At 37.1% G+C, this 23824-nt stretch overlaps 9 protein-coding genes, 1 long non-coding RNA gene and 4 other non-coding genes across 15 annotated transcripts; 10 read left to right on the plus strand and 4 right to left on the minus strand.

Moving 5' to 3' along the window:
* Positions 1-62: 62 nt before the first annotated feature.
* On the plus strand, positions 63-436 carry ZK402.2 (SPK domain-containing protein; the record flags this gene model as incomplete). The annotated part of the gene is made up of 2 exons (NM_075862.1): positions 63-274; positions 319-436. The coding sequence occupies 2 exons, from the start codon at positions 63-65 to the stop codon at positions 434-436; spliced, it is 330 nt and encodes a 109-aa protein (NP_508263.1).
* Positions 437-589: 153 nt separating this feature from the next.
* On the plus strand, positions 590-1316 carry ZK402.1 (Protein FAR1-RELATED SEQUENCE; the record flags this gene model as incomplete). The annotated part of the gene is made up of 3 exons (NM_001374951.1): positions 590-744; positions 796-991; positions 1044-1316. The coding sequence occupies 3 exons, from the start codon at positions 590-592 to the stop codon at positions 1314-1316; spliced, it is 624 nt and encodes a 207-aa protein (NP_001362005.1).
* A 501-nt stretch (positions 1317-1817) lies between these two features.
* On the minus strand, positions 1818-1841 carry ZK402.6. Its single transcript, NR_003183.1, has one exon. It is a non-coding gene; the product is annotated as an Unclassified non-coding RNA ZK402.6 (non-coding RNA).
* Positions 1842-5154: 3313 nt separating this feature from the next.
* On the minus strand, positions 5155-6971 carry abu-2 (Activated in Blocked Unfolded protein response; the record flags this gene model as incomplete). Its single annotated transcript, NM_075864.1, has 2 exons — positions 5155-6819; positions 6918-6971. 2 exons carry the CDS (start codon positions 6969-6971, stop codon positions 5155-5157), a joined length of 1719 nt encoding a protein of 572 aa, NP_508265.1.
* F19G12.13 lies at positions 5235-5447 on the plus strand. Its single transcript, NR_070385.1, has one exon. It is a non-coding gene; the product is annotated as an Unclassified non-coding RNA F19G12.13 (non-coding RNA).
* Positions 6355-6784, plus strand: F19G12.12. Its single transcript, NR_070386.1, has one exon. It is a non-coding gene; the product is annotated as an Unclassified non-coding RNA F19G12.12 (non-coding RNA).
* Positions 6972-9462: 2491 nt separating the features above from the next.
* Positions 9463-12864, plus strand: srh-19 (Serpentine Receptor, class H; the record flags this gene model as incomplete). The annotated part of the gene is made up of 4 exons (NM_075865.1): positions 9463-9497; positions 10026-10297; positions 12128-12634; positions 12680-12864. The coding sequence occupies 4 exons, from the start codon at positions 9463-9465 to the stop codon at positions 12862-12864; spliced, it is 999 nt and encodes a 332-aa protein (NP_508266.1).
* Positions 12865-13622: 758 nt separating this feature from the next.
* Positions 13623-13796, plus strand: F19G12.4 (uncharacterized protein; the record flags this gene model as incomplete). The annotated part of the gene is made up of 1 exon (NM_075866.1): positions 13623-13796. One exon carries the CDS (start codon positions 13623-13625, stop codon positions 13794-13796), a length of 174 nt encoding a protein of 57 aa, NP_508267.1.
* F19G12.8 (uncharacterized protein) lies at positions 13639-15079 on the plus strand. Its single transcript, NM_001270053.5, has 2 exons — positions 13639-14102; positions 14850-15079. The coding sequence occupies exons 1-2, from the start codon at positions 14068-14070 to the stop codon at positions 14938-14940; spliced, it is 126 nt and encodes a 41-aa protein (NP_001256982.1). The 5' UTR covers positions 13639-14067; the 3' UTR covers positions 14941-15079.
* Positions 15080-15890: 811 nt separating this feature from the next.
* On the plus strand, positions 15891-16441 carry F19G12.9 (the record flags this gene model as incomplete). Of its 2 annotated transcripts, none has more annotated exons than NM_001380906.2 (3): positions 15891-15982; positions 16023-16097; positions 16308-16441. In NM_001380906.2, the coding sequence occupies 2 exons, from the start codon at positions 16071-16073 to the stop codon at positions 16347-16349; spliced, it is 69 nt and encodes a 22-aa protein (NP_001367772.1). The 2 variants fall into 2 exon arrangements, with proteins under 2 accessions (NP_001367772.1, NP_001334236.1); NM_001347277.3 differs by having other exon boundaries at positions 15959-15982; positions 16308-16349.
* A 576-nt stretch (positions 16442-17017) lies between these two features.
* F19G12.10 lies at positions 17018-19816 on the plus strand. Its single transcript, NR_147804.1, has 4 exons — positions 17018-17247; positions 17301-17373; positions 18128-18248; positions 19355-19816. It is a non-coding gene; the product is annotated as a long non-coding RNA F19G12.10 (long non-coding RNA).
* On the minus strand, positions 18339-18663 carry F19G12.14. The gene has a single exon (NR_102147.1). It is a non-coding gene; the product is annotated as a small nucleolar RNA F19G12.14 (small nucleolar RNA).
* Positions 19817-21127: 1311 nt separating the features above from the next.
* On the plus strand, positions 21128-22498 carry F19G12.3 (PAZ domain-containing protein). Its single transcript, NM_001373227.2, has 5 exons — positions 21128-21234; positions 21285-21333; positions 21387-22119; positions 22167-22324; positions 22372-22498. Coding segments are annotated over exons 3-5 (234 nt in total). The 5' UTR covers positions 21128-21234; positions 21285-21333; positions 21387-22045; the 3' UTR covers positions 22374-22498.
* A 157-nt stretch (positions 22499-22655) lies between these two features.
* On the minus strand, positions 22656-22844 carry F19G12.11 (HTH_48 domain-containing protein; the record flags this gene model as incomplete). The annotated part of the gene is made up of 2 exons (NM_001270056.1): positions 22656-22748; positions 22794-22844. 2 exons carry the CDS (start codon positions 22842-22844, stop codon positions 22656-22658), a joined length of 144 nt encoding a protein of 47 aa, NP_001256985.1.
* Positions 22845-23824: the final 980 nt, after the last annotated feature.

Raw genomic sequence — 23824 nt, forward strand, 5'->3', positions numbered from 1 at the left:
AACCTGATCAAACTTATCGGCAAAAACAAAGAAAACGATATAGATTTGAAAAAAATCGGTGCATGAACGCGGTTTGGTGGCAGGTGCGAAATTTAGCTCCCTGGCTGGGGGTGGGAAATTTAGCTCCACATACTACCGCCGATGACGTAAGATTGATGACTTTTCTTGTTGAAAAGACGAAAGAAGCCAATGAGCCACTGGTGGCAACAAAAGTTTTCATGGAGTTCGGTAAAAAAGAAAATGCCAGATGTTCGGATGGAGCCTATTATCGAAAGTGAGAATATTATACCTGGTTCTCTTTAATAAATTTAGATTTAGATTCCATAAAAAGCTTGCGCCAAACATGGATCAACTGGACAATTACAGTATTGAAAGCCGTCTCCGAGTGATGCTTGGGCTTGCTGGAAAAGTTTCGGACGACTTTCTGACACAGTAAAAAATTTTAAAAAGGTTTTTGAGTTAACGAATAGTGATTTACAAAGTTCAAACGGATGGAATTGTCGTGCTCAATGATGGCAAACGAATTTGCGAGTATGCATAACGTGATGGAAAGCTGAAGTTGGAGGCGGACCACAGTCATTCGGCAAGAATGAAAAGAACATCTGCATATCACCGAAAGGCTGGTCGACACGTGCACATGGTCATGAATGCAAGTCAGACGACGAACCAAGCCGAGAGCGACGAAGATGGCGTAGATTCGGCGACTTCTCTTCCTAGATCTCCGAAAAGAGCGAGAACTGAAATGTATATCCTGTCAATTTCATATTACGCAGTATTTTATTTGATTATTTTCAGGAGCTCGAGTGACGACGACGATGATCTGGAGATTATTGAAACTGTGGACGGATATCCGAAGCCTGAGCCAGTTGATTTCGATTTTGAAGAACTCCTCAATAGAGATTCAACCTATAATTTGCTCATCGATCATTCGCAAGAATATAAAGAAGTGATGATGGAAGAGAACAATCAGCCAACTATTTATGTGAAATCTGTATGCAAGAGTTTGCAAGCTCCCCTTGAAAAGCGATCCCAAAGAATTTCAGGGGAACATCCCACGAAAGGTCGACAAAGGACCGAGTATTCCTCGAAGGAAACCGAAGAACTCAGTGTTCAAAAACGATAAGAAAGTTCCCATGAGGGACTTCACGACGGATGAGGAGGAGAAGACACCGCGATGTGTGTACTGCCATTATCATCATCATTCCAATCGATGCGGGCACACGAAAGGAACTTTCGAAAGAAAGAAAATCCTCGACAAAGACAACCGTTGCCACTTGTGCCTGGCAAAACGAGAAGGAAGACATTGTTGCACCTAGAAACCCTAGTAACATGTCATCTGGTTACGCCCTCTGGACACGCCCATGACACCAAGAAGAAGAAAGAAGAGAAGAGCAAGGTAGTGTGGTGGTGATGATGGTTCCTGAGTGGTGATGGTGTGAGCTCTCATTCTGTTCTATCTTTATTCTATCTTTTACATCTTAATCCTCATTATTCTTTATATTCTTTAACTTCCAATAATAAACTCATAAGTAACATAACCGCTACACCATGTTAGTAAAATATATAAAGACCTCATAAGAACCCTGTGGGTATGATAACATCAATGTACTCCAAAGCCATGTACGTACTGTAAAAGGATCAATCATCATTGTTCCATCTGTATCGAGGATCCCATTCAAAGAAGCGAAGATCAAAAGTAATGCAAGCTGTCAAGATCATCATCATCACACACTCATCAAATCTTATCATCTACTCAAGCCAAGCTGTCTACTCAAGCCAGGCAGTCTACTCAAGCTCAACAAGGAGATCAAAACAAAATCCGAGGCTACTCATCGTGCGGCGCGGGGAGTGTATGAAACCTCTTTGATGATTCATACCTCTAAGCAAAAGCCAAGGAATGCAATAATTGATTATAATTGATTTTATTGTAATGTTTTTTAATATAGGCTAAGAGCCTCAACCTTTCCCCCTTTTCTCTCCCATACCATACCGCCGCCCCGCCCCAAATTCCTCTTTCTCCCTCGTGTCTCTTCAGAGAGGAGACAGCATAAAAAACTTGTCCTGAGAGGGACAGGTCACTCGTTTACAAACCGCTGGGTCTTTGAGTCCCCAGCCAATACTTTCCCATTTTCCCATCCACAATTTCATACCATTTTTTCTGTATTCTTACTTTTCATATAATAAAGTTCATTCTTATCACAAGTGTGAGCTTTCTTTTAAAATCTCTTCAATTGGACAGTGACGACGATGAGGTGCAATACATCGGAGCGATGAAGGGACAGCCGAAGCCTGAACCAATCTTCGAAGGATTTGCACCACATAATTCGAATAGCGATCATGTGCAAGAAGAACAAAAAACTGGTGTTCCACGCTTCGATCGTCAACAAATCAGTATTCGAAAACAAATATGCGACAAATAATGAATCCGACATTCTTCAAATTTTTGTCATACTGGCGCCGGTTCGGATCCCATGGAAATGGAGAGGAAAAAAGTATCTCCTTGAAAGGAATTTGGAAGTATTCGGCGCGAGACTAGAGGATATCGATAAACACATTGTCAAGAAGTTCGTCGAATTTGGGAATGTAAAAAAAGTGATATTGTGTGCTACAAATGGGCGCTGCCGGCACCTGAGAAATATGGTTAGGTAGTTTAATTATTTTAAACTTTTTTTTTTACCAAAAAAATTACGGATTGTCAAGGTCTTGGACAAAGCTATTGAAAAAATCCACATCAAGTATAGACGCCGCCTCACGGAGTTCACACCAATCAATGCAGAGGAATACATACTCATCACAGCACGTGCACCGATAATCTTTTTAATGAGGACAGAGGTCACGAACCGAATAACCAAAGTGAAATCGGTGATACGGACAGGCGTGACAGGAAAGGTTGCAGGGTGGCGTGGAAAGAAACAGATCGACACAGCCTTCATAAAGTAAGAAATTTTGAAAAAAAAACATCATCAGAAAAAAATATAAACCTAATTTCCAGAGTTGCTCGATACCCCGACCCCTTTTCTGTCAGAACGTGCGAGGTTGAGGAAAAGGGCAAAACACATTGGGGATTCCCATTCGACACAAGGGGAGACTGTAGATAAAATAATTCTAGACACCGCATTCAAGCTGGCCCCATTTTGATTGCGGTGTCTAGAAGCCGTGTTAGAAAATCTAGTGATATATTTCTCTCTTATAACGGAGTCCAAGTGTATAGTGGTCTTAGTATCCATATATACACCACACCTGAGATTAGCGCTGTGCTTGAGGAAAAAATGAAAAAAACTGTATAACTAGACTTTTTTCCACAAAATTTTAATGACCACATTTGTTCTTCCCAAACACTAGGAATTTTGTATTATGAAATATCGTTCTTTTTTTGTATCCAAAAGCCTCAATATCTTTGGAATTGTAGTCAGTCGAATTATTACACTTTATTTTCTGACTACATTTTTTAATTAAAAGTTATTGAATGTATTTTTGTATCTTCTGTGATTTTATCTTAATCATCATTCTCCATCAACACCCTATCAAGTTCTAACGGATAACACAATAAAGTATGCTAGTTAACCATGCTGATAACATCCAGATTGATGAATATATTCTGTTGAGCACCATTCTGTATATTTTTTGCAGAGCGAGCAGCGATTTTTTTCTTATTCGAATCTTTTTAATGAATTCTGATTTTTTTTTTCAATTCTTTTCTAAAATTGTAGAATTTTCTCCAAAAACTAAGAAATCAAAATACGAAATATTTCAAACTGAATGAAAATTTTTCCACGCTGTTAAGAGATTCTTCAGTTCATATTATAGATGATATGGTGCCAATACTGATGTAAAAGTTTTCAAAAATTATTTTAGAGATTGAAAAACGTTGCCCCTAAATTGTTGCCCCCAGGGAGAGTTGGCCCAGCCCTGTTTGCACCTATAAGATTCAAACGACGTTGCCCCCAGGATCTTTAACATAGATAGGACACAGACTATTTGATTTAACTTGAAATTACAAAAATTTCAATTAAAACAATTTATTCACTAAGAATTACAAAAGATACCAACAAAAACTCATAATAATTCTTTCTTCAGAAGTGGGGCAAAGTCGTCTTCGTACCGTGGCATCGTTATCGTACCGTCGATCTGTTGTTGTAGGTACCCTTCGCTACTGATCAAGGCTAGAATCAGGTCTAAAATACATCCAAAGCTGGCTTTTTAAATTGATCTCGAACGAAGTATTCCTGCAAATTGAAGTCTGCTCATTTCTGGGTCAGTCGGCATTTTGAGATCTTTGGATTTGTGGTCGTAGAACTTCTTAGAAATATAGTAGGAATTAAAAATAGATTTTTAGTAATTAAAATTTACGTTACGGTTTTCAAGCCATTGGTTTGCCCTTTGGCTTGCCGACACACAGTTTTTATACTAGGCTCAAGGGCAGTCCATGTCCCCCACAAAATAGCCGAAATCAAATTTTCAAGGCTACTTTTCGATCTGAAAAGTTTTCGTAAAGAACTCGTTTTTTACTCGCACCAATTTGTCATTTTGTCTCTCAGAGTGAGGCTAGTCTCCAGGTAATCTCGGTACCCCTTATCTGCCGTCTCCATCTCCAGAAGTGTTTAATAAAATAATAAAACACCTTTTTGTTTTTGAATACATGCTTAGTGTAATGACTGAAACAAATGAATTTTGAGAAATAACGTCTTAAGTTTTTGTTTGAAATAGTCTGAATACTTGTGTTGGTAATGCTTGTGGAGCCATTCTACATGACCTTCAGAGTTATTTGAATTTTTTTTCTTTTATTCAAAATCTTAAAACCCAGAAACACAGTCTTTTTTTTTTGGAAAATCCTTTAAAGTCTCGGCATTTGGCGCTAACTTCTTGCCCAAGCTTGGACCAAAAAATTTGTAGTTGGATCAAATGCTTAGAGCCAAATTTGGGCGAAAAACTAGAGTTAATTCCCAAGGTGGCCTCTGTGAGTTTTTTATCCCTGCTAAAATGACCAAAATCATAAAAAAAAAACTTTTCAGGAAAATTTTTTATTTCGAATCAATCGGCGGTCGAAACTAAGGATTGATATTATCTTTAATACTGTTTATTTCAAAACAAAAAAACAATACACTTGTGTTCCAATGTACAGATAATTTATCTTATAAATTATACATTCACTGTTTATCTTCTCTTGCAGCACTGCCCATTTCCACACGGAGAATAGTTTTGTTGGCAAGAGCAGGAGTTGGCTGATTGAGTGATGCATGGCATCTGAGCTGGCTGAGCAGCAGAGCAGGACTGCGAGCATGATTGGGTGCACGCTGTTGCGCATTGCTGAATGGGTTGCAGTTGTTGAATGCATTGTTGTTGGCATGATTGTTGGCATTGTGGTTCACATTGAGCAGATTGAGACACTGAAGCTTCTAGAATGACAGCCACAACTTGTGGAGCAACAACTGGAAATTGGCATGCTGATTGACATTGCTGGCACTGGGGAGCTGATGGCTGCTGACATTGTGGAATGCACTGTTGTTGGCACTGTTGAGTTTGTTGGCATGAAGCTTGGCACTGCTGGCACTGTGGAGCTGATGGCTGATAGCATTGTGGAGCACATTGTTGCTCACAAACTGGAGCAAATTGCTGGCAAGTATTCTGACACTGCTGGCATTGTGGAGCTGATGGCTGATGACATAGCGAAGCACATTGTTGCTCGCAAACTGGAGCAAATTGCTGGCATGTATTTTGGCACTGCTGACACTGAGGAGCAGCTGGCTGTAGACATTGTGAAGCACATTGTTGCTGACAAACTGGAGCAAATTGCTGGCAAGTATTCTGGCACTGCTGGCATTGTGGAGCTGATGGCTGATAGCACTGTGGAGCACATTGTTGCTGGCATTGTGGAACTGCTTGCTGACAAGCTGTCTGGCATTCTACGGTGCATGGCTGAATGCACTGTTGAACTGGATATTGCTGCTTAATGCATTGTTGTTGGCATGATTGTTGGCATTGTGGTTGACATTGAGCAGATTGAGCTACTGAGACATCTAGCATAACATTCACAACTTGTGGAGCAACAACTGGAGATTGACAGGCTGACTGACATTGTTGGCAGGCTGGTGCGGATGGCTGGTTACATAGTGGAATGCATTGTTGTTGGCACTGTTGAGTCTGTTGGCACGAAGATTGGCACTGCTGACACTGTGGAGCTGATGGCTGCTGGCATTGTGGAGCACATTGTTGCTGACATTGTGAAACTGCTTGCTGACAAGTTGGTTGGCATTCTAGGTTGCAGTGCTGATTACACTGTTGAACTGAATATTGTTGTTGAACGCATTGTTGTTGGCATGATTGCTGGCACTGTGAGCATTGAGCAGGAGCTTCCAAGTTGATATTGATTAACTGAGGAGCAACAATTGGAGCACATCTTTGAACACATTGCTGATGGCATTGTGATTGACAATGTTGAACTGGTTGAGTTTGAACACATTGCTGAGAGCACTGCTGTTGGCATTGTGGCATGCATTGAGCTGGAGCAGGTGGAGTATAACAGGAAGTAGTCTGACAACTTTGTTGGCAGGAAGATTGGCATTCTTGCACAAACGGAGCAGAATGACAATGGATCTGGCATGACTGCTGACAAGCTGGAGCACACTGAGAAGTCGGCACTAGGTAAGTTTGTTGCTGAACTGGTTGGGCACACGAGCAGGATGTCTGGACTGGAGCAGTGTTTTGACAGGAGCAACTGGTCTCTTGTGGTTGAGTGTAAGGGGTTTGTTGGCATGAGCAACTTGGTTGAACTTTTGGAGCACAGCCACATGATTGACGTTTTTCGCGAATTGATGTCGTCTGGAAATAAAAAATTAAAATTGTTTTGTAAGACGTCCAGTTAATCAGTTAATTCATATAATTGGCAACAGTTAAACTATAGTTTAAAAAAATCGTACCTCAATAAGAAGAAGGCTAGAAGCAAGAAGAGCTGCTATTGCAATAAATCGCATTGTTAATTCGTTCAAAAAGCTGCTAAGAAGCAACTGATGTCTTTTTCTCAAATTTTCAAACTTTTATACCAACATACTCCAGCTTTAGCCATCGACCATATCCCGGAGATTTCCTCCCCACTTATCAAACTCCATCCATTAGACCGGCTTCATGATGACCGCAAATATGACATGGCAATGGCTAACACATATATCCACTCATAGCCGTACATTTGATTTTACAAAACTATTTTTACGTGTTTATTTACTCTCCATGCCACTCAATACGAACAAAAAAACTAACAAAAGAAATGTTTCTGTGTTCGGACACTTATCACTTTTGCTCATGGTAAATCTTTGAAACTTGACTTTTTGGACTATTTCTTCCGCAATACGGCTCAGCAAGTCGACAAGCTTGTACTGTAAATAAGGATTGTTAAGCCTAGCAACTGAAAGAAGAGGAATGCTATTAGGGTGAGCAATACATTTTTTCGTATTTTCTCAGTTTTCATCCATTCTCGAATATTTTGTATGTGGTACATAGTAGTCTGTTAGTAGTGCAAAATATATTAATGTCATATATTTTCGTCAACTTTCAGACTGATTGATCCTCAAAACTACGCTCAAGGAAAATTTCCAATTTTTTCGATTTTTTAGGACTTTTCGGAAAATCGAAATGTTAGTACTCCGTGAGGTATTAGACCATTAGTCGTATACATATCAAAAATTGAATTCAGAACTGAGCAGTATTAGGTACCTTTTTTCTCCATTATGTTCAGAAAAATGACAAAAAATAACAGCGAAAAAAGAAATTTTTACTTTGAGAGGGCACAAAACAGATATCGCAAAAGATACAAGCACGGATCAAATTGCAACTTTGTTCTTCAGATTAATAGCAACATTTCACCAGTTGAGCACTTTTTGATTCTTAAAGCCAGTAAAAAGTGACAGTCTATTGAGTCACGGGAACTCATTTTCAATGAATCTGCCACATTCTTGCATTTCCTTCCGTAGTTTTGTTAAATCTTTATTAATCAAAAAGAGTTCAATTGCAATGTTGTTCATTATAAATTTGTGCACAATTTGTTAGTTGATCATTTTTTGATAACAATGATATCCAGGAAGTTATAAGCCTTGGAACATGAAAACCGAAAAACAAGAAAATTTCTCTAAATTAAATCAAAAAAATTAAATCAAAAAAATTCGAGAAAATTTATTTTAAAAATAATTCCGTGAAATGCATGTATTACAAAAATCACGTTAAAACAAAAACAAAAAACACATTATTGCATGCTATCATTTCATATTCAACAAGTTTGGTCGCTTTTCTTGGAAACCCTCCACCTTTTAGAACGTTGTTATTTTGAACAAAAAGGGAGAAAAAGGTATCTAATACTGCTCCGTTCTGAATTTAATTTTTGATATGTATACAACTAATGGTCTGATACCTCACGGAGTACTAACATTTCGATTTTTCGAAAAATCCGAAAAAATCGAAAAAATTGGAAATTTTTTTTGAGCGTAGTTTTGAGGATCAATCGGTCTGGACGTTGGCGGAAATATATGGCATCAATATATTTTGCACTACTAGCAGACTACTATGTACCACATACAAAATATTCGAGAATGGATGAAAACTGAGAAAATACGAAAAAATGTATTGCTCACCCTAATAGCATTCCTCTTCTTTCAGTTAGGTAGGATAGGTAGGATAGGTAGGATAGGTAGGATAGGTAGGATAGGTAGGATAGGTAGGATAGGTAGGATAGGTAGGATAGGTAGGATAGGTAGGATAGGTAGGATAGGTAGGATAGGTAGGATAGGTAGGATAGGTAGGATAGGTAGGTTAGGTAGGATAGGTAGGATAGGTAGGTTAGGTAGGTTAGGTAGGATAGGTAGGATAGGTAGGATAGGTAGGATAGGTAGGATAGGTAGGATAGGTAGGATAGGTAGGATAGGTAGGATAGGTAGGATAGGTAGGTTAGGTAGGATAGGTAGGATAGGTAGGTTAGGTAGAATAGATAGGATAGGAAGGTTAGGTTTTCCTTTTTTTTCAAATTTTTTAAACAAATTTGGCCTTCAATTCGTTAATTTGCAATTATTTTTTAATCAAGCAAAATTTCAAAAAATTGTCGATTTTGCTGTTTGCCGAAAGCGGCAAATTTGCCGATTTTGCAGTGCTCGGAAAATATTCAAAAAGTCGATTTGTCAAATTTGCCGCACATTCCTGATATTGCATTAGGCGAAAACAGTTTTTTCACATAACATATAATTTATCGGTCAAGTGTTAAAGTGAAGTAACAAAATAATTTTCTGGGCACTTTTCAGAAAATTTATGCACTTTTCAAGTTCTAAGATAGAAAACTCGAAATTGCTTCTTACAAACTCAATTAGGTTGTTTTTCCACAACACACCCCTAATTTTTTCCCCAGCTGCAAAATAAGAATAGAGTATTTTACCACAACTTCATTCAGCGATTTATTTGTAAAATATTGCAGTTTTGAAAAAAATAATGGATTGCCTTCAACCGCCTCCATATATCTACAGGTGATGAGAACCAGAATCACTAAAAAGTATACCGTACGCTTCACGTGTTGCTCTTTTTATTCAAATTTGAGAAACATTTGAGAAAAAGCGTTAAAAACTACTCCCATCGTGTCAAAATGACCGAATATCAAAATAAAACTTTTCAAAAAATTTTTGAAATTTTTTTATTCACTGTCAAAAAGTGACAATTACTCAGCTTTTGCCACTCATACTTTCAGAAGTCGCCCAAAAAAAATTATTTTCCTACATTTTTTATACTGGAATGTTGTTTTAGTTACTCGTATTAAAACATTGTAGAGGTCAGAACATGCTAGATTGCTTTGGATTTTCTCCAAAACTCATATTTTTCAAAATTTTAGAAATTTACCAAAACTGAGTGGAAATTATGAAAATAAAAAATCAGAAATTTTTTGAAAAGTTTTATTATGATACTCGGCTGGTTTTGGATCATTTAAGTGTTGCAAAAGTGCACTACTCCACTTTAAAGCATATCCCTTTCACGTGTCTTTCACCAAAATCAAATTTCAGAATAATCACTCAACCAATTGCTGTTATCAGCTTTCCAACCTATTTGACTGTTTTCTTGGCTTTAACATTCCTGAAGTCCGATGTTAGCCGAAAATACCAATTATTTCTTATATGGAATGTTATTGAAAACTTTGCACTTGACGTGTACCTTATATTTTTCTTGGTGCCAGCCGTTCATTCTCCTTATATTTTGTTCAGAGGGACTGGACTTTTGTCACACCTTGGGTTTAGTGGAACAATTCAATTTTTGATTACTTGTTTGATTGTAAATAGTAAGTCGAATATAATTTCAATAATGATATTATTGGAAAAAAAAATGATAGTAACATCAAAATGGCTTTAATTTTTTAAGTGGTTTTTGACGCTAGTGTCAAAAAAAAAGAGATTGAAAAAAGAGATAGTAGGAAATTCGTGAATAGGATCACAATTTGAACAGCTACATACGTGGCCGTTGCAATTATTGTTTCCAATAGTACTTGATAAAACTTATAGTGTTTTCTGTAAGGCTTCCAGGTGGGAGCGCCGCGGCGTCAGCGCCTGACGCCGGCCGGCCTTTGTCGTTGTCGTTCGCCGCTGTTGTACGCAACGTAGAGTAAAAGTTTTAGATATTTTATATAGTTTTAGATATATACGTTCGAGGTTCCGCGCCGCACTATACAGGGGGGCCCATAATTATGCGGACCGAGTTGCTCTCACGAATTTATGTTTTTTTCTCGCCTGACAAATTTTTAGTTATTGTCTCATATGTTAATTGATAGCTGACATTTTTTCCTATTAGTTGATTTTAAAAAAAGTTAATTTATCAAACTACGCAATCTAGGCAGAGTCGTCAAAGTAGCATCATCTCCCACACCGACGACTTTTTGGCACGCAACATATTTTTGAGTGTTTTGAGTCTGGAAGTTTCGAAACCGATTTTTTTCTACAGTAATGCATGTGTTTTGGATGCAAAAAATATATTTTCATAAATACTGACGTATATGGAATTTGTTTCATATAATTCCAGCTCCTGCTGGGTGAGTGTTTGACAATCACCAAAGCCGATTTTACAAGGAGTTCAGTAGCCAATGACAGTTTTTGGTATATCTCAGCCATGAAATGAGATAAACATACAATTTTTTCCACAAGGAAAGAAGAAGATTAGTTGAACTTTATGGTTTTTTATCGAGACATTTACTTTTCCCATAACTGACATGCCAAGTCGAACGTCGGCTTTCCGATTTTTTTGACTTGTCTTCCTTCAATCAAGGACCACGGCATTGCCAGATACAAGCAGCCATGAAATGTATTGGAAAACAGATTCTCAGAGAAAAGTCAGTCCAAATATGATTGTGAGAGTGCTCATATTTGCAACAGCACCTAGAAATGACAATAAAAAGAAAAACACCTATGAGTTGCATGCCAACGGCAATGTTTTTTTGGACTGTCAGCAGGCCTGTAGAATTGCACAAGCAGATATTTTGAAAGTTTGACATCATATTGTGTTCCTTAAAAATTTTTTAATAAAATATGTGTTGTTATCATAATTTTGAATGCTCAAAACAGATTTTATAAGCGCGACTTGTGGTCCGCATAATTATGGGCCTATTTAATTATGGGCGGATACATAGCGGCGGCGTTAGTGGCGACGTGAGACTGTTTGAGGAGACTCGTCGTATGCGGAATGGAAGCCTAGTTTTCTGACAGATCATTTTTACAACGTAATATGGAGTTTTGAGCAGGGGTGCGCGGCAATTGCCGTTCGGCAATCTAATTTTCGGCAATTTTGACAATGGCCGGAATTGCCGATTACCGGAACAAATTTAGCACATTTTGTAGGCTTAGGAGCCTAAACATGCATTTTAATAAACAATGTTTTAAATTCAAGTTCAAAATGATTTAACCCTTTAATGATTGACCGTTTTCTTATAGAAAATGACTAAGCAAATACTAAAAACCAAGCTGACACTTTTTTCAATTGCCAAAATATAATGAGGTTTGAAAATTGCCAAAAATGTCCGGCAATCGGCAATTTCGGCAAGTTGAAATTTTCAAAACCGGCAATTTCCAAAATTCCCGATTTCCGGAAAATGTGAGCTAATCGAAATAATTTCATATTACAGTCCATACTCTCTACATGACTGAAATCTTTTACTATCGCTACCAATCTTGTATTTTCAACTACAAAACTCATAAATTCAGTTATTTCGTGAAATCGTATGTTTATTTGATACGAACCTTAATAATTACCACTTCAATATTCCACTTTGCAACTTATCAAGATGCAACTAAAATTGAAGCTCATAACAAACTAAATGCTTTAAAACAAAACAAAACAGATCAATTTTTGAATTGTTCATCCTCGTTTTTGCTCATCCCATTTACTGATTACGTATCCACATTTGTCCTAGGTGCTTGGATATTTATAACAGTTATTCTAACATTCTCACTACCAATCACCGCTTTATACATCAATATCAGTATACCACGATCCACATCTCACGTTAATTGGAAAATCCAAAAGCAATTATTGAAGCGTTTGGTTATACAATTCGCAGTACATGAGATTTTAATGGGAATACCACATTGTATGTTCATTTACGCAGTTCTATTTGGTTATCAAAGTGAAAGTGAGTATTCTGAAAAACATTTGATGGCTAAATTGAGAATTTCAGCGCTAGCTTACAGCGGATTCGTCTCTTTTTCCTATCACGGAATCGCCTCAACGCTTTCAATCATTTTTTTGACTAAACCACTGAGAAACTATATTCTAACAAATTTGAGATTAGAAAGAACTCCTATTGTAAAAATCACAAACAACAAATGCCACTTCCCGATTAGTTCTGTAATGCATAATTGATTTTTGCAGATTAATAAATGATGTATGTATTATATATAAAAGTTCCAAAATGTCTTGCTTTAGTCTTGCCATATGCTTTCAATGTGACCATTAACAACCAAAAAGTAAAAAATACATACAGTGCTGACCAAAATATATCCTATTTTTGGTTTTTGAGAAATTTACAAACAACAGAAAAATTGTTGCAAACTCGGCGAGTTGCTTACCTAACTATACTTTGAAAATTAACGAGTTCCTTTTTTAATATTTTGCTAATAATTTTCTTCTGTTCAATTTGCATTAAATTTTTTTTTACAAATTTCATCAAACTAAGGTTTTTTTGGCAATTCTAACTTTTTAACAATAGGCAATTTTAGTCATTTTTACACACCTCTAATTCCACTATCTCTATTCCAAGTTGCACGGTTTTTTTCCATTACTGATAGCAGTCTCTGCACCCTCTCCAATCACACACTCTTTTCCATTCGTTAAGGCAAAAGCGCTCTACTGGTAATCAGCATTTTTTCGAATGTGAAGCTTCAGACCCATATTTTCATTCTCTGGTATGCTCGGACCCCTGGTGGGAGTCCTAAAGGGTTTTTTTTTTCAATTTTTACTTTATTTTTCCAATTTGTGTCCTGGCTTATATATTTCAAAACTTCTCGACGTAATTGTTTGCTCGGTGTGTGGAAGGTGAGATTTCGAAATAATTATTTTTTGAAGTGTGAAAATCTCAGGGATAGAAGGTGCTGCATCTGTTCAGTTGGATTTGTCCGAAGATGCGATTCCTGTACAGAAAAGAGTTCCAAAACTCTTTTCTGTACATGGTGACCCTTCGATTATCGAACCAAGCTTCATCTCATCATACAGTCGAAAACAATCAGAATGCACATCGGACTGGCGAGGAGCCATATCCGACATGTTCTCGAGGAAGTCGACGAGCTGAGCGATGAGCAACAGATTCAAGAGATGTCCGCAGACGATGTCTATGTTGAAGTAGAAAGGATTGTGGACGTGTCACACAGGATCAATGTGGAGATTGTAAAAATACAAAAACCAGAGGAGGCTGTTAATAGACTTCACGGCAGCCGCCGCGATAGGGTTTCCGGCGGTTGTCGTGACAGAATCCTGCTCAATTGAAAAGTGTGGATCCTCAGACATCAACGATGACATTCCGGAACTTTCACCAATGCCAAAGGAATGACCAGGATTTATGTGGCACTGATGCACTATTATGATTGTGGTATTACCCAAAAATTGTGAGCTTTTTTTCAAAATTACCCTGAAAAATCAGAAAAAAAAATTATGCATCAACGAGGAGTTGGAAATTCCTTTTACACTAAGCAAAGGTATCAAGACCAAGTATTTTAACCCAAAAATTGCGAAATTCCGGTATCTGGGTGATCATGGTCATGTTAAAAGTGGTTACAATTGACAAAATTTTTGCTCATTTTTCATAAAATTTATAAATAACTTTTTTCGGTGTTTGTGCATTGTGACAAAAAAGGGTGCAAAGTGACCAAATGTCATAGTAAAATGTTTCAAAAATTTTTAGAAATTTTTTATTCACTGGCAAAAAGTGACCAGCTTTTGCCACTCAACATTTTTTGGAAGTCGACCAAAAACTTTTTTTTCTACGATTTTTATATTTTAGTTGTGTTTTAATTATTTGTGCTAAATCAGTCAATGTGACATTGCCCTTGATTTCGTTAAAACCTCATATTTTTCAAAAATTTGGCAACTTGCCAAAACTTTGACTGGAAATTTTAAAAAATCCATTTTTTAAGTCTATTTAGTTTTCTAATGTTTTATTGACACTAAATCACCTTTAAGACGTATCGAAAATTAGTTCGAAAGATGGAAAATTTTATTTTTTTTTAAATTGGTATTCATTCAAAATTTGCGTGCCTATAATACACAAGTACTGTTGTTTGTGTCCAAAATCAAAAATTTGAAAAAAAATGTTTAACTGTGCTGTACCCTGAATCATTATTTTTATTTTATAGAACCCTATCAATGAAAAGAAGTGTGATTAGTGAACTCAGAAGGAAAAAAAATGTTTACAATGATTTAAATATGCCCGGACACGACGGATGACTTGAAGCAACTCGGAAACGGACACAGCGAGTTTTTAGGATTTTGAGCTGGGAACAACCGGAACTTGGCTAGCAGTTTCAAAAGAAATAATTTTATTTTTCAATTCGATAACTACTTAAACTATGAAATTATTCAACTTTCACTTGGCTTGGTATTACAATGTAAATTTGAAGTTGTTTTATGCTACATACAGGTTTTCTAGCCTGATTTAACATGTTTAAAAAAGTGCTCCAGGGACTGATCAGGGGTGCGCGGCAATCGGAAATTTCCGGCAATTGGCAATTTCGGCAATTTTCAAACCTAATAATATTTCCAAAATTGAAAAAATTTAACCTCTTTTTTCAGTATTCGGTTAGTCATTTCCTAAAAGAAAACGTTCAATTCTTAAGTATTTAATTATTTTGCACTTGAAAAGATAAAATTGTTCAGTAAAATGCATATTTAGGCTCCTAAATTTACAAAAAGTATCAAATACTTTTTCACGGCAATTCTGATTTTCGGCAATCGGCCACCCCGGCAATTGCCGAAATTGCCGAAAATTCGATTGCCGAACGGCAATTGCCGCGTTCCCCTGGGACTGATCCATTTTTCAGGGTACCCTGGTACTATTAGGAAGAAGCGGAAGAGTAGCGGGAAAGTAACGGGCAAATAAAGTGTAAGTACATCATGCGAAAATCGATTTTTTGAATACTGAAAATTGTTATAAAAATTTAATCAGAACCTTGATACTTTACTGATTTTGCCAGGCATTTCTAATTTTTCTGATTTCCCACACTCTGATTTTAGGTTTTTCTTTCCATTGGAGATTTTTTTCATTACTGATAGTGAAGCAAGTCTCTGCGTCCTCTCCAATCACACAATATTTTCTAGCTGCTAATGCAAACACGCTCTACCGCTAATCATCAATTTTGTCAAATCTAAAGCCTCAATTATCATTCGACACTTTATTCGGACCCTTGGAGAGGGTCCCCAACCTTTTTTTCCAATTTTTATTCTGGCTATTTTTATCCGCTTGGGAATGCCTGGAAGGAAAAATTTTGAAGTTATTTTATTTTGAAATGTAAAAATGAAAAAGGTTACAGGCGAAAACCAAGCTAAAAGCTCATAGTCAGAGATATCGAGGATCACACATGGAACAAAAAGATCTACAAAGTGATGTGAGTATTTTAATTTTTGAATTTAATTGACAACACGTTCGTTTTGCTCACTTTTCTGCAGTTCCAACAAATTAACAATTTTATTGAATAAGCCGGACTTATTGTCAATTTTCACTGCTCTAGTTGTGATATTATCCAAGTCATGTAGTTTATTAAAAATAAAAAAAAGAAAATTAAAATCCGTTAGACTAAAATATAGAATTTTTACAGAAAAAAGGACGTTTCCCAATGGTACTCGCTGATCAAAATTAAAGATTTTGGAGTCAATTTATGATAATTGGAAGTGCTTCCCACATTTTTCATTGATTTTTTTGTCAACTAGCAAATAAATATTTTAAATTCCCTATACTTTATAAAATGTTTTACATTTTTAGGTCCACCTCAATATTGATTACAGAAAAAAGTCATTGAATAGCTCCAAAATTGCACAAAAAAGCCGAAGTATTTCATAAATTTTGCGATTTTTCTCGCTAGAATTTTTGGATTAAAAAAATGTTTTGAAATATTTATATATCGTTTTCTCTGAAGATTTCAGACATTTTTTGTTAATTTTTTGAAATTTTGTGAACTTTTTCGCTGAAAATTTTAGTAATTATTTTTGGAAAATTAGGGAATTTTCTGGGAAAAATTTTTAGATTTGTATGATTTCTGTGATTAATTTCGTGATTTTTTCGCTGTAATTTTCTGATTTTTATAGATTTTTTTTCTGGAAATTAAAAAAAAATTGATAAAAATTTCAGTCATTTTTTAAATACTCTTTCTATGTATAATAGGAAAAATTTAGAAATTCATTGCAAAAAAATTCAGATTTAATTTGTATTTATTGTTTCTGGTTCTAATATCTCTATTTCAAAATAGCCGTGGAGATGCAGTTCAACGCTTGCATTTCACTGATAAGAGTCTCAGCGCCTTCTTCAATCACATACTCTCTCGTACCCGTTAGTGAAAAAGCGCTCTACCGCTAATCATCATTTTTTGAATATAAAGCCATAGGCCCAATATTCAACATTCTGCTCGGACCCCTGGTGGGGGTCCTAAGATTTTTTCTCATTTCCTATGTATTTTTCTTTCAATTTTATTTTGTCTTGCATGTTTCAAAACTATCCAAGTTTTGAAACATGTTTTCGTTTTCATCAGACATGTTTGGAAGGTGAGATTTCTTGGAATTAATTTCCTGAATATAAAAAATCAGAAGTTTTTCAGACAATTATTATGCTAATACAACACAGCTTTTAGAGGCACGGTGCTACATGGATCGGAAAGCTTAACGTGTGATGTGAGTGTTTTTTTTTTAAATTTAGCAATAGTCAATTGATAATGTACGTTAAATTTTTAAAAAAATTTTTTACACAAAAAGGGGCCAGAAAACAAACAAACAAACTATGTATTAAGTCACATTCACTGAGGGAAGTACATATGTTTACAAGTTGTGTAAGGTAGAGTAGCGCCAGTGGGAATTGTGTCGAACTACACTTAAAGTGACCCAAACGGCCAAATATAATAATGAAACACCCCACAATTTTTCAGGTTTTTCATAATTTGCAGTCAAAGTTTTGGAAAATTACCAAAATCACGCCGTGCCAGGCTGTCCCATTTGTGTTTGATCTACAAAAAAATGGAGAAATTTTTTGAAATTTTTGTAGATTTTTTTTTGTAGATCTACGTAGATCATGCCGAAATGAGACACTCTGACACCAGGTGAAAATTTTGAAAAGTAAACAATTTTGAGGATATTCAAGGCAATGCCGCATAATCCGACCCCTACAATGTTTGAATACAAACGATTACAACAAAATCGAAGTATTAAAAATGTAGGAAAACGAAATTTTTTTTGGTCGACTTCCAAAATTATGAGTGGGAAAATTGAATAATTGTCACTTTTTGGCAGTAAAAAAATTTCAAAAAAACTTTCGAAAAGTTTCATAATGATATTCAGTCATTTTGGCACCATAGGAGTAGTTTTAAACACTTTTCCCGCTGGCGCTACTCCACCTTTAATAGCATGTGTATAATGTTTCTTGTAATTTCAGTCAAGACAACTCTCTCACATTCTGACAACTGTCCATGGCTCAAAGTGTGATTACAAAGGATTCAACGGTTTTCTAAAATCAAACTCACCATTGGTTTTGAAAAACAAAAATGCGGTCATCGGTTAGTTAAAAATTTGTAAAAAAAATTAATTGATTTTAGTCTTACTAATTTAACTAACTTTAAAGAAAAAACATTGATGAAGAGGTCAACATAACAATTTTTTCCAAATTTTTTAAGGCGGCTAATGTAAACTCACAACACCTTTTGCTCATTTTTTTGCAAAATTTCTCTTTTCCAAGTAGGTAAATCGACTATTTAGTCAGATGATTATGACGGGTTGTCAATTCAATTGTAATAATTTTGGTGTCACCCAAATATTTTACTTTTGATACAAAATTCGGTATTATTAACGGATCGACGACTGGTGCCACAGTCTCGTGTTAATTATTGTAGAAAACGTTGTTTATATTAATATAACGTTTATTGAGAAAAGGACACTGGCTGGTGTTACTACCAGTGTCCTCCCAAGAAGAATGATTGTCTTATCTTCAACTCTCACACAATGTGTTGTCCGTCTCTTCCCCGCCGCACCCTCTAACTATGCCACATGGCACTGCCTTGTGGCACAATCGAGGAGACCACCGTGACGAGACTAGAGAGACCAAATTAATGTTTTGGCCTCTCGCATGCCGCCCTTTCAGAGAACAGCGTCCCGAAGCTTGTGATGTTAGACTTACGGAACACAGTTTTTCCAAAAGGAAAACAATAGATGTTCCTAAGGACAACACATTCCCCCTTTTTCAAAGTTGCTTTGTCTCTTAAAGCACTGATGTTTTTGGGCAATAGGGATAAATCAACTCCAAAAAAGAATAAACATAAAACGAAAAAACTACATCAAACTAATATGAAATTCTCATCAATATAAAAACATTAAACAGACTAAACTCAATAACAACTATCTCAGCTTAACAAAGAATGTTACAAATCGCGGTACTGAGGAAAACGGAAAACGGAAAACAATGAAATTGAGAAAAATCGAAAGGAAAAATGACATTTTCGGGAAAAAAAAACAATTTCGTTTTGTTTTCAAAATTCTAATGGTTGCAATGGAGCGCATTTGCACCATTTACCGTACTCACCATTTCTTCTTGTTGAGAAGCTTTCGGGAAAAAAAATCGAAAAATCGGAAATTAAATCTGTTTGGATAGCCCATTTTTGTTTTTCAGTTTGCTGATCACAGTGCCCAACGAATTCTAGCGGCCGGAAACAACAAGGCGGCAGCAGCGGCAGAGACCAGTGGAAGTGCGCCAAGAATGGAGGCAGAAAGGGATGGTCGACAACCGACGAACACGACAACCAAGACAACGAAGACGCTGGAATGACAGAAGAAGAGAAAGAGAGCGTGGATACGAGCGCCAATCCCAACAAAGAAATGACCCCAGGGAACATCGTCATCAGGACCAAGTCGTGTACAGGAACAGTGATCAAAGAAACAGCAGGCGGGATAGCAATCAATGTTGCTGTCAAATTCTAAAATGGATTGCCGAGACATTGGAAGCTCAACAAAGGACAAACGAGTTACGAAGAAGATGCTGAGGACAAGGAACGTGGATGGATGCCGATTTTTTTCTCTTTTTAAGTTTTCTCTTTATTTTTTTCTTACTTCTTATCAACCCTTCTCCCCCCACCCCCCCCCCCCCCAATTTAGTTTTCTCTCTGACTTTCCTTTTTTATTTCTTTCTTCATTTTTTTTGTTTTTCCACCTTTACATATTATTTTTCTTTCTTTTTAGTGTAATTCTTTTATCACTTCATTCCACATATAATGTTTTTCTTTATTAAAAAAAAAAAAAATTTCCTCTTACACTTAGCGTCGGGACGCCACTAATCTTCCGTGGGGGGATGCTGGCGGATGGTTGGCAAGCCCCATATCACGTGGTGTCAGGGTGTCTCATTTCGGGTTGATCTACAAGAATCGCGGGAAATTAGCGGATTTTGCATGGTTAAGAACGTGCTGACGTCACATTTTTTTTGGGAACAAACTCCTGCATTTTCAGTAGATCAAACCGTAATTGGGACAGGCTGACACCACGTGACATATCACAAGAACAATGTAGTATACATAAGTACCAAAAAAACTGATTAGGTAATTTTTTTTAGTTTTGCAGAGCATTCATGTTGGGTTTTCCAAAATGCTAAAAGTTAATATAGATGCCGGGCAAAAATCGATATTCTTAGATTTTTCCAATTCACGATGCGGCTGTCCCACTAATCCATGTCCTTTCCTCTCACCCTTTCGAAAAAATGCCTGTTTTTCTCTACTTCTCCAGCTTTCTCGTACGGCGACTGTTTGTCACAGAGAGTACTCATTCCGTCTTTTTTGACGACCTTCTGCATGGGTGTCTCACAAAATCTTTTTGGCTATTGTGATTTTTTTTCTTTTCTAATTTTTTGGTGACATTGGATTTACTGTATTTCCTCAGGTGTATGGAGAGTATTAAGAAGTCTATGCACATTTTTCTGTGTGCTCCGCTTTCATCCAGCTATTGTTTTCCACGGCTTTTTCAGAGAGCCCTTACGACAATCAGAATGCTATATTTAGGCTCAGTGAGCCCGTAGGGTTTTGGCTCTCTTATTTCTCATTCTGCTGTAGCTATCCTCTCAGCACATGCTTTTTCCCTTTTTGAGCTTCTCAGTTAGAACTCTCCACGAGGTCTGAGGACATCTCTTCGCCACACTGAGCTCATATATTCTCTGCTTCTCGCGTACCCCGGCTCAAAACGGAGCACACAGAGAAATGAGCCGAGCTCCTTCAAAGTCACTCGCTGAAACTGCCACTGTGGCTCATTTTCATAACGGGGAGCTATTGCAGAGTAAGAGTCAAGTGAGCTAACGAGCTCACGAAGCCAAAACGAGACTCCCAGATGATAAGGCAAAATAGGCAGAGCCAGGAGCACATATAAAACAAATTTTTTTATTCAGATTTTCCATTTGTTTCTTTCGACTACCTGGAGGATGGTCTTCATATTGATTTTTATCTAAATTATGTATTTTTAACTTTAATATTTTAATTTAAAATTTATTTTTAAATACTATATAAATAATTTGTGAGTTGATTTGCCATGTTTCTGCTGAAGTTCAAATTGGACTCTTTCAGGCACTATGAAACAACCAAGAAGTCGTAAAATTGATTTTGGTGATATTTTGTAAGTTTATAACAGAAAATACAAGTTTCAATTCTATAATTAAAGTTCTTTAGGCCGACACAGTTTTCTGCTACTGCATTGTTTGATTTTTTTTGATTCGTGAGTCTATTTCAGATTTATCTAATGCTAAAACCCAACCTTAGTAGTATAGTGGGAATAGTTGTGCAAAAGACGTAAAGTTGCGCATTTTTGCAAATTTCTCGGTTGGTCCCCCGTTTTGGAATAATGGAGGAATTTCACCGAAAACCACGTGTGGCCATTAATTAGTGCTACAGGTGTGCCTAAGTTGAGCCATTGTCAGTGTTTCTGGGATTAATTAGTGACGCGGTAGATCGTCTTCCGGCTTTTCTTTTGCGACGCTGCCGCTCTTGAACACGACCGAAAAACATATGGGCCCACTAATTAGTGCAAATCTGTATTCAAAATTATTAGTGCAAATCTGTATTTCCAAACACGACCGAAAAACCACGTCGGGGCACTAATTAGTGCAAATCTGTATTTCCAAACACGACCGAAAAACCACGTCGCCCCACTAATTAGTGCAAATCTGTATTCAACATAGAAAAACAATATTTGTCGAATCTTACACAGTGGCTGCGAATATCTTATTTCGCAACAAATTCTGTGCTTAAGGCTCGTCACACTATTATCCGCCATCGATGCTCAATGGGAGCAAAGACCAATTGAAGAAATCAACCGTGCTCTGGCACGCATGGGCGATGTGCGGGTGGAGACGCGGTACAACAACCGCACAATTGAAGGGGTGCTGGTCCTCTCCAACAACAAGTGAGTGATCGTTTTTTTGCTGATTTTTGTAAACAATTCTTGTTCAGCGCTCAACTGGTATTTGGGCCCACGCGGCTCCAAGTCTCGGTGGAGCGGTACTTCTTTTGGAAGTACCGCATACGTCTCACCAGACCAAATTGGCCGCTGGTGTTCCTTCGAGGAAACTCCTCCAACCAGTTCCCAATCGAACTAATCGAGTTGATCTGTAAGTTTTTTATTCTTCTAGTAAATGTAAAAGTTTTGGTTTTTCAGGAGCCCACACCCCCGCCACTCTACATTTCGCCACACCCCGCCACTCTACATTTCGCCACACCCCCACACCCCCGCCACATTTCGCCACTTTTTTTCAATTTTTTTTCAATAAATTTTTACGTGGAAAGAAGTAATATTGAGTAAAAATACAGGATCGTGATGGATTAAAAAAAAATGAAACGGGTGGAGCAATAAAAAGGTTGATATTTACAATAGGTGTAGGAAGTAATGAATTATAAAGAAAGTTCATTCAAAGTTCAGGTTTTACGTTCCGTCTACAACAATTATAAATTTGAAAATTCTTTGCAAATGCAGTCCAATGAAAAATCAATAGTATTTGCCGCTTCAATGTACCGGTCATGGAGGAGTTTGCGAAGCTGAAAATTTATTGTAAAATTGAACCAAACAATTTAAAAACTTGCCGTTTGCATTGCGCCAGGATACACCGCATGCACAAGATACTCCCACTCCATAATAATGGATTCTTTGGTTGGAGACAAAAGTGTGCATGTCGGACTGCAGTGGTGGTTGTTCACCACATGTGTAATGCAATTCTCAAGATCATCAAAATAAATCCAGCACACTGGGCATGTCTTTGCGCGAACTTGAGGAATATAGGCGTTTAGTGAATAAAATAGACGTTCAGAAATACAGGGGGGTGGGGGCTCGACATTGTGCTGTACTTGGGAAACATGGTCCTTTTTGGCACTTTCATTGCCAAAATGCAGGGTACACTCCCGACAAAATGTATTAAACGACATGAGAAAAAAATTTGGTCACCGACTTGCTCGGTAAAAAAAAGACAAAATGATTTTTAAGAGTAGCCGTGGTTGTCATACAAATACCTCTTCACAAATTCATCATCGTTGCTAATCCCATCAAATATATTACACAACGTTTTAAACTTGAACCCTCGAGCCATCATGGCTTGTATAAAAATGCAATATCCGCCACAAGTAACTTGTGTAGACTTTTGTTGTTTGTTCTTGTTGAATTCAATTCTTGGGAACCGTTTTAAAAAGTTTGAAATTGGTAGAGCAGGTTTTTCACCAAGAGAGCAAAAAAGTAACACGTTTTATCGGCATCTACAAAAATACTTTGCCAGTGTCTCCCCGGCTGATTTCCGTCGTCGGTGTTTACAACAATTCCATAACGTTTCTTTCGGCGGGGTTTAATTTGATCAAGTTGGTCGGCGCTGAACACACCGAGAAACGTCCTTTTGGCAAACGGATCCTTTTTGAGAATGGCATCAATCTCGTTTGAAAACATGTATAAATAGTGAGCGAAAACTCGTATTGTACCTGCTTTTATAATGTCCCCGGTTCCTGTCGATTTTTCAAAGATTGATTATAAAATTTTGTTGCGGAGGAACGTCCCTGGCTATGGCCCATTTATGGGAATGCGATATCAGAGAGGTGGACAGCGCGGTACCGGACTTGGTGGTGTGATTAGT

Source organism: Caenorhabditis elegans, chromosome X (assembly GCF_000002985.6).
Source record: "Caenorhabditis elegans chromosome X".
Classification (NCBI taxonomy): Eukaryota; Metazoa; Nematoda; class Chromadorea; order Rhabditida; family Rhabditidae; genus Caenorhabditis; species Caenorhabditis elegans.